The sequence below is a fragment of the Megalops cyprinoides genome, chromosome 24 (assembly GCF_013368585.1).
Source record: "Megalops cyprinoides isolate fMegCyp1 chromosome 24, fMegCyp1.pri, whole genome shotgun sequence".
Taxonomy (NCBI): Eukaryota; Metazoa; Chordata; class Actinopteri; order Elopiformes; family Megalopidae; genus Megalops; species Megalops cyprinoides.
Window position 1 is genome coordinate 15082699 of NC_050606.1, and position 13456 is coordinate 15096154.

The following is a 13456-nucleotide window of genomic DNA, read 5'->3' on the forward strand; positions in this document are numbered from 1 at the left end:
ACAAAATGCCACAGAGACAAACCAAATGAACTGGATGGCAGTGACAATTATCATTATGAACTATTCTTTATTTCACCTTTAGATAAATAAACACAGATATGTACATCACAAAAATGTTCTACTGTGAGGACTGACTATACGTACACTAAAATGGCATTGGATTTATTGATAACTGAACAGTGCAACTATGGAAACGGTATCAAGAGTTACATGGATTGCATACTTCATACCCCCCCCCCCCCCCCCCCCCCCCCCCAGCTTGACCTCCCTGTGGCCATTTACCTTTGAGAGAAATGTAAAGTTGAATAAAGAACAAGTGTATTACATATATCCTTCAGAAATGAATGTTTGAAGTATGTATTTTATGTGCTGGTAAATATTATGTAAAGGTATATATAGATTTTTTTTTCTCTCATGATCAAGCAGGAAGCTTTTATATAATCCTTTTGTATGGAAAGCTTCATGTACCTGATTCACAATTGCATTATTCCGCTCAAAGATATCTCATTAACATCTAGATTTATAATTCCATAATCTGTCATTCATTTACAATTACTTTTTTTGGCAAAAGAGCAGCAAGTCTCATCCATGAAACAGAATCAACACCAAGTATGCCAAATATCATCTTAGCCGCACACATTCAGCCATGAAACTACAGAGAACGGTTAACATCGACGCAAAGGTAACATTGATGTTGGAAAACGAAACGTTTAAAAAGTCTCGCGCAACACTTTCAACTCTTAAATAGGTTATACCACTACTCATATCACGGGCTGGTAAAATCCGCTGCAGAGAAACAAAATGAATACAACACACTTAGTGCAGAGAAGATAAGGTCATCATTTTCAAAGAAGGACTTTCTCATTTTTGTGTTCCTTTTTTTTTGTTTTGTTTTATAGACAGGGGTTATACATGGAGGTCACCACAGCTCTGACAAAGCACATACCAACTCGTTGCCATTTACAGGTATACAAACAAAAAAAAAGAACATTTCCAGTGGCTGGTTTCTAAGGAAGGTGGTCTCGGGGCTTGTGCCATGCCTCTGTACTTTTAAAAATTCCTCACGCCCCACACAGCCAGGTCATTCACTTGATCGCCGTTCTTTTTCTCTTACCAAAGAAAAAAAAAAAAAAAACACACCCAGTTTTATCTGATAAAGGGTTTCCGTTGATACAGAGGGCCGTGGGTTCACCCCCCCCCCCTCCCTGTTCCATCTGGAAGTCACTGGGTTCGCACTGGTCGCTGTGCCAGGGGGCCCCAGCCTCTTATTCCAAACGCTGGGTGAAGTTTTCTGGAAATAGTCCTTTTTGAGCCATGTCTCCTTGCTGCAGCCAATCAGATTCTTTGATCCCTGTAAGCCAGCCGGCATCCTGAAATCAAAGAGTAAATGACTTGGGGTCTGACAAATTTTCATTTTTAAAGCTGCGAATAAACATCCAGACCTCCTATGGCTTAGTTAGCCTGTAGCTGGGAGCAGATTAAGGCCTTGTGCGCATGGTAATGCTTCAGACTCAGTATAGCCTCCTAATGCATGCATAACACTCTCGTAAGCACTAAAAAAGACTGATATAACAGCCACACAAAACATTACCATACATCCCCTCCAGTAAATTATCTCACGGAATCACTTCAGGTGCATGCATTGTACATACCTCGGCTTCATTGCTTTGCCTCATAGCTGTCAAGACTAATGGCATTGTATTGCTATATGCCTTGCTATATGCCAGACTGCAATGTCTGTGTCTTTGAGCTGGCTGGAATCTAAAATGAGTGTGTACTTCCAACAGTAACATCTTGAGTTATGCTGGGGTAACAGCAGTCTTAGCATAACCTCTCTTGTTTTCTGTGGTTATAGAAACCTTGTAAATTTTGTTTTTCCCTCCCTTTTCCTAAGTCGTTTCCTCTTGACAGAGCAGGTGGTTCAGTTCAATTTAAACGCAATGAAGTGAAGCTCATGGTACAGAATTCATTCCCCCAAGACATATTCCCAGGTACACAGTCGCGCAGGTCTGCAACTCTCGTGGACCATTCGTTTTGTGTTTGTGTGGAAGAATGTGTATAATAATAATGTTGCAAGTCTGGTGGATAGAGACATTAATAAACAATGTTGTATAAATGATGAAACAAAGGAACATTATTTTAAATTTGTTACCCCGATTTATGAACAGAATAAAACCAGAAGGACCGAACAGACATTTTGTATTGGATTCAGTCTTAACGCAGTCTGTTTTGTCTTTAAATTTCAGTGTGGTGTTTTGATTTTTATGCATTTTTATTTAATCCACTGGCACTTGTTATATCCTGTAAGAGAAAAAACAAGTGACACCTGTAGAAATATTACATTAAAGTTAGGGACACAGAGTGCTGAGGTTAGACTGAATTAACCCCTTAATCTCTGCTGTTCAGATAGTGGCCCTCTCCTACCTGATCTTCCAACAGCTCGGTTGGCACCACCAGCACCACGTCTCCCTTCTTCAGATCCAGCTCATCAGAGTTTGCTGCCTCAAAGTCGTGCAATGTCTCCACCTGTGGGACAGGACGCCGCCCCATCAAAATCGCGACCCCCTAAGCCCTGCACCTAACATGCAAAATGCTTGCTTAAACATCATGAGGAACTGCAACTGCTACAAAGACCCACTGATGTAAAGAGCCTCCCTGCTTCTTAATGAAACCCACCAGGACCAGTCCATATCCCTGGGAATCTTTCCAGTATTACTTAAACATAGTTTAAATCATACATGATTTTGACCTGCCCAGCCAAGAACATATGCTCAGCCTAAAAAAACATTTACCCATGTACTGTATGTATTGGTGTGAGTAATGCTAGTTGTGTGACAGTACCTGAGTGTGCTTTTTGCCTTGTAAAATTTCTAGCAGGGCTCTTAGCTGATTACCTTTGCTGGCTGATGTGTATTTTGGCCTGTTCAACCTTCACAGTACAGCAACCAATTTTATGATTTATGGGTCTGAGCCAGAGCCATTATAGTGCATTGCAGTTGCTGTACAAGCAGCAGGTTTTAATTATTGTCATGTCTTTGATGTATCGCTTTGTTGTGAATGTTATTGTCACTAGGTCATAATGGAGCATCACTGCACTGGCAGATATGCTCAAATGTCCTTGAACCAGCCAAAGCCCTATCCCCACGGCACTAATTACAAAGCTGTATACTGATGTTCAGTAAATATCTTTCCACAAGGTTCGATGCAAACAAGTAATTCAGCGAACTGCAATAAATTAAGAGGGAATCCTGTACATACATTGTACAACAATAAAATGTGGTCTTCATTCTTTAACAACATACAGTAAGACCGTCCTGTCATGCTATGGAACAGGTAGCTTTTCTGTCTCATCTATTGCTATCGTTCACTAAAAGAACTGTCTTCAGTACTTTCACAAGTTCCAGAATCTTGGACAATTTACTGTAGGATTCATTCAGTTTTAAAACGCTATAGGAAACGGGCATGTCCTAAAGAATCAGATATGGTGTACCTGATCAATAGCTATATTAAACTTTCACCATCATCAGAGGTGCGATGGGTTGGGCCGGGGATGGTGACTACCTTATAGATGAAGCCAAGGGGCATCCCGGGGGTGGCCGTCTGGCTGTCTGGTGTCACTGCGTTGTCGCTGGCCGCGGTGGGAGAGGTGATGTCCCCGTCACACTCGTCATCGCCCTCGTTGCTGGAGGCAGGTTCGATCACAACTGATGGGATAGGCATCTTTTCCTTCAGGGTCAAAGACGGAAAATGTCACCACACACAGTAGTGGAATTCATTACACATGCACATCCAGGTGTCTGAATATGCATATATACACGTAGACACAGACACACGTCTGTCTCAGCAACCACATCTTTATGACACAGTTCATATGCTGAAACTTTCATGTGCTCATATTCTCCATGAAAGCTTACACAGCTTGTACATAATTTTAATTTTAACATAGTTTACATATGTCAAACAGGTATTACCCCAATATGGTCCCTTTTACTTACAGTAACACAATACTGCTGTTAACACATGAAAAAGAAATGAGGGGAGATGCACAAATAAACACAGGAAAAACAACTTCCCCAACGAGCTTCTGGTGAATTATTTATCCAATGATACAGCATATCAGAACAAATAGCAATCAGTCAGAAATCTGCCATCCCATCCCTCAAAAAGTAATGATAACAAAATACACCTCCTATGAAAAAAAAACTGAGAACAAAATTATTCCCCCACCCCCCCCAAAAAAAAGTAGAAAAGAAAGAAAAAACAAAAAAGACAGAAGTACAACCTTATATATTTGTGTTTCACCAAACACATTCACCGAATGCTGAATAATCCCAAAGAGGAAATACAATAGTCCAGCCATTGCTCACAAGCGCAATGGCTTTACCACAGATGATAATGACCAACAGGACAGAGCTGGATATCTACCTCCTTTGCCTCAGTGTCTTCAGTCTCCTCTTTACTGATTTCCTTCCCCCCTTCTGGCTCTACAGTCTAAAAGATTGTTTCAAACGTGAATGCTAATTTTGAGATACCACACCAGTAGGGAACTGTTAGAGGTCCAACACACCACAGTGCACAGGATTATGGGAAAGGTAGTTTTTTTTTGGAAGGGGTGGGAGGGTTAGAAGGTTTAGCTGGACCACAATACACCTCACATGACAGATGTAAAATGATTCTGATTTTCAATGCATTCTCCCCTTATAAAACAGTAATGTAATGCTGGTAATCTTCTATCCGCCAGTAACATAAAACCCGGTCATAAACTAAGGGGGGGTCCCCCTTAGTCCCCATCTGGCTTTCTCCATCTGGTCACTGAATCGGCTCCCAGTTTAATGAGCTACATAAATCCCTTTCTACTTCAGCGGATGTGTGGTAGGTGTTCTGTACAAAAATAGCTATCATGCATCACCCAGGTTCATGGTAGTCATTGGAGGCCATGACATGAGTTATTCTCCCAAAAGCAGAGCACTTTGAGGTCTTTAACAGTTATCAAATGATTAACATATGCAACTTTGTATTCATTATTAAAAGTTCAGAATAAAAAATTATGAGTATAAAAATAGGTAAGTGTTAAAACTAAATAAATTGTAAATGTAGTTTTAACACCAGTGAGCCTTTCTGTCTCACAGCGGCAGTCATGCCTTGACTTTTACTGCCAGCAATCAAGATTTTCCTGTGTGTTTATGGTCTCTACCTACAAAAGCAAAGCCTTGTGCTCATAAGACAAGGACTTTTCTAATGGTGGTCTGTATTCAACGCAGTTTCTCATCCCAGTGTTTATAAGGGGGAGGCTTGAAAGTTGCTGGTTATTTGTGGGATTGGAAGGAGGAGGTGATGACACTGACAGAGGTCAAAAGCAGTGTTTTCGTTGATTTATCTCCTCACACCAGAGTGACCAGCTGATCACCTGAGGCATCAGAGACAGAGGAGTCATTCTTCCCCTTTGCAAGTGGGCTAAACCTGCATAAAGCAGGGGTCCTGCAGTCTGAAATCTGTGGGAAATCATTTGTTGAGATAGTCGACGTCATTAAGAAAGTGGTGCGATATCATCACTTCAGCTGTCTATGCACAGCATTGGTCATAGCAGTCTCACAAAAATGCTACAATGTCCTTATGTCTAAAATGCCGTGGCAACATTATGAGAACCATGTGCACAAACTAGGACAATGTTGTTGGGTTTGCATGTGCAAGAGACCCTGCAATTGACCTTATGTTGATACGAGTCACTAAAAACCATTTGTCCACAGACAATACAAGGATCAATTTAGTCACTACAAAGTGACTATAGAAATGCGCAAAACAACCACTATGACAAGAAAGCATATACAATTTCTGTTTATAATGGACTGTTATTGAAAAAATATGATGGCAAATACATGATACTGATTTTCATGTCAATACAAGAATTAATGCAATGTAAAAATTATCAAGGTGCTCTAAACCAGCGCCCCAATGGATTGGTGTTGCTATATTGCTGTATCAAGACTGGCATCACACATAAATGCAACCCCACAGGGGACAGACTTCATTTCTGATGATTAATTCTAAGTCAACACTGAGAAGCAGAGGGAATTTGCTTTCATCACTTGTGTATATAAATAAAGGTTAATATACAGAAATCTGCCAACAGGAGACAACGGCAGACAATGAATCTCATAAGCCTATTTTAATATATAAGCTTTGCATTCACAAAGCATCTTGATATCGACCCAGTTTGGCTGCAAGTAATGTCCTCCTGTTTGAAATCCTCTATTCATATATATCATACATCAAATGTTCTGCGCACTTCTAATTGATGTGGTGAATGATATGAGAGGGAACACATTTCCAGCGGTCATGGAAGATTAACCATAACAACATACCATCCTGAAGACTCCACATCACCCCAAACATTCACAGCGGCATTTGAATATTTTTCATGAGTAACAAGGCATGTCTCATCAGAAGCCATGTTCTAATCAGACTGTAATTGGATGACGAAAATGCTAGATCCATTCCCCAGCAAATAATTTCTGTGGTATTCCATGCCTCCATCTTAAACCTCTAATCACAACAGTAAAAAAATAAAAAGGGTCCCTCACACAGAACTTTAAGGGGGTGATCATATTTTTTTTTCATTGGAGAAAATATTGCCGCTTCCCAGCTGACACGTAACATTGTCAGGGCGTTGAACTGCAGCAGTCTTATCATGCTTTTACCACACCGCAGCGACGCTCTGAGAACGTTATTTGTCAGCTCTCGGCCCAGCTGCTGGTAATCCCCCTTGACTCATAATTATCACAGTTGGTGGTTATTTGTCAGGTGTGGGTAAGGTAGTTACCGGAGTCTGCTCTTTCGGGGACTCTTTCACATCCATTTCTGGGGCCTACGCACAGCACAAAGAGAGGCGAGGTGTGTTATCGGCAGAGACACGCGGTTCGAGAAGCAAACAGTGTTTGGAAAGAGCTCAAACAAAGAGGAGCAGCCAGGCACCTCATGGGGGGAGAGCAAACGGCTGGTTTACATGCAGAGAGAGGAGGGAAAACTGCTCCACCTTTCAACTGTTCTCTTTAAACAATTACATATTCTGCCAATGACACCTCCAGTTGTACCAAACCCTCCTCTGACATGACATTTGTCTGAGATGTATCACACTTTCTTTCAATGTGTTTCCTCAGCCAGAAAATCATTTATTTATCAGCCTCTGTCAAGCCTCTATGGCTTATGGCTGGAAAGATTCAGGAGATTCCATTACAATAGTCAATGACAGTTATAAAAAAAACAAGCATACAAATAATAAATAAATAAATATTATACAGTCATTTCACAGTTGTGGCTTCAAAAATATAGCACTCTTATCAACTGCAATAACATTCAAATGAAAGGTCAAATCACAGAAAAGGGTTTTCAAAAACATCTCACAAAAATCACACAGCTAATCTGAATAAAGGGCTTTTGTAATTACATTAAAACCATTGATCCTTTGATCCATACAGGACATTAAAACCATACATCCTTTCACATTTAATAGAAATTCAACAAAAACATCTATGATTCCAAACATGAAGGAATTGAAGAATGCCTGCTGAGAAAACTCTGTAAGCCAAAGTGCAGTTAATAAAACCTTGGCCTTTAGCCTGGCCCAGTTTCAAGACAAAACTTTTTACCTCTCTCCTGGCAGCAAATCACAAAGCCATACATGGAAGTGAATCCATGTGGACCAAACAGCTATCAATAAAATCCACAATCTTGGATTAGGACAAGGCTTGAAAAAGGATTGTGGGAGGAATCTAGGGCTGTTCAGCTGTACCGGGGTTAAGGTTGGGGTTATTACCGGAGCCTCCGCAGAAGGGGACCCCTTCTCAGGCTCTCCAGCTGGGGCTGTTTCCTACACGCAGAGAGAGGTTATTGACACTTCCAGGCTGAGGAGCCCTCTTTTACAATGAAGTCTTGCTCACTCATTCAGGATTGACACATCACAGTTCAACCCATTTCACAGACATGAAACAAAGAGCAAAAACTGTCCAAGCAATCAAACCTTTATGAAAACAATGGAACTAAAACAACGGCAATTTTCACAGCTCAGATTCAACAAAACTTCATTAATGGCTTTCTTCATTGCTCGCCTGCTGTTCCGCCCTCAAATTGCTCTCTTTAATTATGTTTTGGCGGCGGGCGGGAACTCACACTGAGCTTTGAGAAATCTCCAGCCTCGATCGTGTTCCCGAGAAGAACTAAAACTAGACTTGTTATTAGTGATTCTCGGGGGGGGGACAGCTTCGAGGACTCGGAAAAAGCAGTTTTATGTAACTCTTAACATTTCTGCTGCTGCAAGTTGTCTGCCATGGAAGCCAAGATCATATGCGCCATTTTGCCACATATGACTTTAACTTCTCTTATGCCAGGATGGCATAAGTCATATTTACCGGAGCTGCTTCATCGGCAGGTGCTTTCTCGCCATCTGCAGGCGGGGGGATCTACGTGTGGAGAGAGATCAGTTACGTTTGTTACTTTAGACACCATGGCTTGTAGGGAGAGCTGTCAAGGCCTTGCTGCTAAGCTGGCTTCCTATGAGGTATTGCTGAAGGTGGGGGAGCCCCTTAGATTAAAGGTGAATATGCTTCTAGACGATTCAGTGATCATTTCTTATAATAATCTCCTTTGTACTAAGTGAGAAGGATGTTGCACATTCTTAATTATGCAGTATAAGATCTTGCAGATGTATTTTCTGCCATTGATTTGTATTTCATAGTATTTTTCACGTCAAGCTGTATTATTTCATATCATGGCGACAAACAAATTGCTCATATATGGTTCATACACAGTATGTTCATGTGTCATATTTCTTAGAATTTGAAAATATGTATTTTATAGTATTATGCTGAGGAATTTCACAGCATTTTATGTATGGTATTATGCAAAAAGCACATGGCACATTTAAATGAGGTACAGGACAAAATGTACTGAAAAAAATTCACCAAAGGTCTGTTCTGCAAGCCCTTTCCAGCATGAGTGCTTCCCTCTACAAAGACGCTGTGCCTTTAAGAAATAGCATGACATCACTCCCCTCATTTCATCAGAGCCAATCAGCACCTGGCCTACATAACTGCACTGCAGTGAAAGGGATTGTGATGCACTATTAGAGGAGAATGACAGGACATTAAAGTCAGGCAAAGCCCCCCCCCCCAATAGCCCCCCCCATTCACCGGTAATACCGGCATTAGACAAACACTACACTAATTCAATGGTGTGCCTGAGAAACTGGCCCGCAATGCCATTTCATAAATTTTGTCCTCAGAGTGAAGGGTTGGCTCAGCTTGTACATTCTTCCTCCTCCAGGGCACAGCAGTGAGTCGCTGGCAATTCCGCCATGAAAGCTGCATTCTCGCACATTCCCTTCGGCGCGAGTCGGCTTAGATGATTCATATTTGTAGACCTATTCTATTTACGTCCTACATGACTCTGACCAAATGGCACAGCAAGCAATGTGAGGACCGCTGCCTGTGACATGGGTCCTTGGTCCGCCTAAGTGCATGCTGAGGAAAATGTATTTTTCCGCCTGTGTTCAGGGCCCCCTGTCATGCCACCCGCTAGCCCCATAAACACTGAAAGCTGAGGGGACACATTAAAAAGGTATTACCAGTTCAAATCCCAGGAGGGGCACTGCCATTGCATCATTGACTAAGGCAGTTAACCTCACTGGCTTCAGCAAATATACAGCAGTGCAAATAACATGTAAAATATAAGCTGTCAATCTGTAGTGGACAAGGGTGTCCACCAAGCAACTTCACCCAGTCAATGACCAACACAAAGTCAGTAAGGTGTACATTATTGGGGAGGCGAAGAACACAACCAGGGATATTGCATTACAGATGAGAAACTCACTGCTCAGAGCAGCACAGTGATGCATGCAAACAGAATGTGGAAATAAAACCTCAAAACCATCACCAGCCTCACCATCCCCATGACAATCTATTAATATTGAAAAGAATGGGGAAATCATAGAACCAACAGAGGCACTTGTTGGGAATTCCAATAACAGTGCATGAATGGGGAGTTTGTAAGAATAATGCAGATTGAATGTGGTAATCACTTCAGATATTGTTTTACCGCTGCAGATAACAATGAAAACATATTAGAATCCTCCGCATTAGCACTGACAATACACTGCATTATAACACATGAGAGAACAGAAGCAGCTAAGAATAAGGTTTCTGTGAAGTACCAACTTAAAAAAAAATCTTTGATGGTAGTTTGCCCTTGTTGATTAATCCACTCAGAAAAAAATGGATAAGTGAAACAAAATAATAAAACCCCAGGCATAATTCTTGCATCAGCTCTCTGATACAAAATACAGCATCTAATTAAAAGGAAAATCATACAAGAGCAAGCTGTAATTGCTTTTGCAAAAAAAAAAGATTTTCATACCTTACATTGCAATTCACAATACACTAAAAAACAATAAAAAGGATGAGCACCTCAGCAATAGTTGAATGGTTTGTAAATAAATAAATGATATAAATATGCATACATATACATTTACATGTATATACATACATATGCATACACATACATGTGCATATATATATTTATATATACACCACATTTGTTTGCAGGGAATTGTCATCTTGTCAACTACATTGTTGACTTTTCACTCCATAAAGTCAAAGCAAACAAAACCAAAGTATGGTGGCAATGTAATAAATGTATTTTAGATACATTCATAATGCACAACTGAATCACAGTTTAGGAATACGTCTGCCTGAAGACACAAAGTCTGCCACGCTTCACAAATGAATGACACTTTACAGTGGTTGAAGGGTATTATTATCAAGTTATTTGGACTGCATAGTACTTTATTAAGCACATCACTTATGACACATATGTATGAATTGTCTTGTATGTATTTTTAACTTTCATAGTGCATGTCATATTGTTATGTCAACCATTTTAGGTGCTATGTATGCAGGGTATGTAACAACAACCCCAGTTGTTTTATAATTGCCAATGAAACATCACCCGATTGTATGTATGACTTGGTAAGAAAAATAATTTCTCCTTCATCCAGTTAGCTCTTTATGTTAAGGTTTTGCCCACAGAAGTAAAAGAGAAAGACATAGAGAGAGAAAGAGATAGAGAGAAAGAAAGAAATAGAGAGAAAGTGAGACAAAGAGGGTGTGAGGGCTATTAACTTGGCTTTTCAACCACAGAAGAAGAAATGAGCGAGCAGACGTGAGTGTTAATTCAGCAGTTGCGCGGTAACCAAATAGACTTCAAAGATTTAATTAAGATGTCAAACCGCTGAGATCAGGACTTCAGAACTGAAGCGTGAGCTGCACTCCACAACAGCATTGGCTACAGAAGCAGAGACATTCAAATGGCTTCAAATGAACAGGTATTCTGAGGACAAGAGGTCCTATTGAAATGTCCCCTTCCTCTGTAGGGAGGAAGCATGGAGGCCTGTGCTTCACATCCAGTCCAATGTGTTATTACAAATCTTTTTGTAATGGTTAAAATGTCACACCCATACGGAAATGAAATATATTGTAATATACTGAGAAATATGTTGTTCAGCCCAAAAACCAAATCCATTTAAAATATACTAATGCAAAACAAAAATATATTGCAATATATGGAAAAAGTCAATAATTGAAATATTTCAAATATATTGATTGAGCTAAACAATATATTCTCTAAAATACAGTCTCAATATATTCTTTTTTTTGTATGGGAAAATACTAAGAAATAATTACAGAAAAGAAATAATTATACTTGGAAACAGAAGAAAAAAAAATTAAGAGCACAATTTACACTTTCAGTGTGAGGATTTGGTATTTCACAGTAGCTTCTGTTCACTGAATATTACGGCCACTTGACAGCACAAAAACATCATGAAATGGTCACCTCCAAACTAGACGCAGCCACCAGAATTTCGACCATTACGCAAATGAAACTCGATGAAAAGAAAACACGTGCATGCTCATCTTCCACATGTTCACCAATCGTAACGAAAGCCGATACTGATCCATTTTGACAGTGAACATTCTATAGACCCCTCTTCAGCATGCCTCAGATTGAATGCTGTGGTAAACTTGCACTTCTGAACAGGCTGAAGATTTATGAAGACTTATGCATATCCCTGGGCCTTGACTCCCATGCACTACCTCCATGCCATGTAGCATAGTGGGGACTGGCTACTGCAGGGGCCAGGTGAAGGGGAGGTGATGCATGCGGGCTCACCCCCCTATGGACCGATGGAGGGGGTGGATGGACCAGAGAGGGGCGTATCGCACACCTACCTCAGCGGGCTCCGTGTCTGGACTCACCACGCCCTCCTTCGCCTCCGCCTCGGCCACATCCTTCACACGGAGGAGGAACGACAAATGTTAAAGCGCCGCCGAAACAACGCAAATGGGAGCAACGCAAGTGCAATATCTAGCAGTTGCCTAGATCCCTTTCTCTTTTCCACAAAAAAAAAAAAAAAATAAATTCACTTTCATGAGGTCTGTATCGGAAGCCTCTAAATGAATTTTCTGACCTTCAGACATGGATTTGGATGGATGTACTCAGAGCCAAGTATGCTGTTCACAGGCTCATTTATCCCTGGCTGGATTCGATGGTGCGCCGTGACATTTACGGCTCTTAACTAAAGCCCGCCTGGTGGGACTCAGGCCACCATATCTGCCTGCATGCGTTCTGCTGCGACACGCGCATTCTGAATGGCAATCGGCCGCTATCGACATCACAGTCATTCTCCAGGTAGGGATTCTCATCGGCGAGTGCCATGTACAGTGAGACATCCACTGAGAAGGAAACACTGAGCCAACAACACTCGCCATCAAAGGATTCTGGGCCAGACATTCATACCGAAATAATAAGCCCGGGGGGGCATTCCAGAGCGCTTCCTCACTCATTATTCCATCCAACAACACTATTTTGTTGAGGGGAAACTGGAAATGGAGAGAGTGGTTTTGAAGACTGATTCATCTGGGCTGTTGCTTCAGATTTTCACTCTGACATTATGAGAATGTTATATTTGACCCCGAGATGCATCAGCTGTCTCTAATTAAAACTATTTCCAGAGCAAGTGAGTCTAGCAAGATTACAGTTGATTAACTGAGAATCAAAATGTTTTGAATACTTTATAATAGAGAGACTTTACAATAGAGAGACTGCATATTCATTCAACATATCCTCAGGCTACACAATAAAACACAAGGAGAATGAATCATCACATGAAGCTCAATATTTCAGCATGAATGCTGATGATGTAACGAGGGGCCGCACATATGTACAAAGGCATAGACTTAACATTTGCACAACTGACAACGCGATTTGAGTGGTTACTGCAGTGGAACAGACTTCAAAGTCACTCATGCCCCCTGGTGGTAATTAAGTGCCAAGCATCACCAAAATGCTGACGCAGGCAATCTCACAAGGGTGTGTCTGCAGTTTAACAGGACTTTCAGCACCACAT

At 41.0% G+C, this 13456-nt stretch overlaps 1 protein-coding gene across 3 annotated transcripts in view; it reads right to left on the reverse strand.

Moving 5' to 3' along the window:
- Nucleotides 1–238: 238 nt before the first annotated feature.
- The window catches only part of amph (amphiphysin), a 78742-nt gene continuing 65524 nt past the window's right edge, over nucleotides 239–13456 (reverse strand). The window contains exons 19-26 of one of the 3 annotated variants that reach the window (XM_036518757.1): nucleotides 12279–12338; nucleotides 8406–8456; nucleotides 7814–7867; nucleotides 6821–6865; nucleotides 4426–4491; nucleotides 3562–3726; nucleotides 2425–2526; nucleotides 239–1370 (exon numbers count right to left, since the gene is read on the reverse strand). In XM_036518757.1, coding sequence (XP_036374650.1) covers nucleotides 1266–1370; nucleotides 2425–2526; nucleotides 3562–3726; nucleotides 4426–4491; nucleotides 6821–6865; nucleotides 7814–7867; nucleotides 8406–8456; nucleotides 12279–12338 — 648 coding nt within the window. In that variant the 3' untranslated portion in view covers nucleotides 239–1265. The remainder of the gene's footprint in view (nucleotides 1371–2424; nucleotides 2527–3561; nucleotides 3727–4425; nucleotides 4492–6820; nucleotides 6866–7813; nucleotides 7868–8405; nucleotides 8457–12278; nucleotides 12339–13456) is intronic. The other 2 variants (XM_036518758.1, XM_036518759.1) reach the window with 2 other exon arrangements.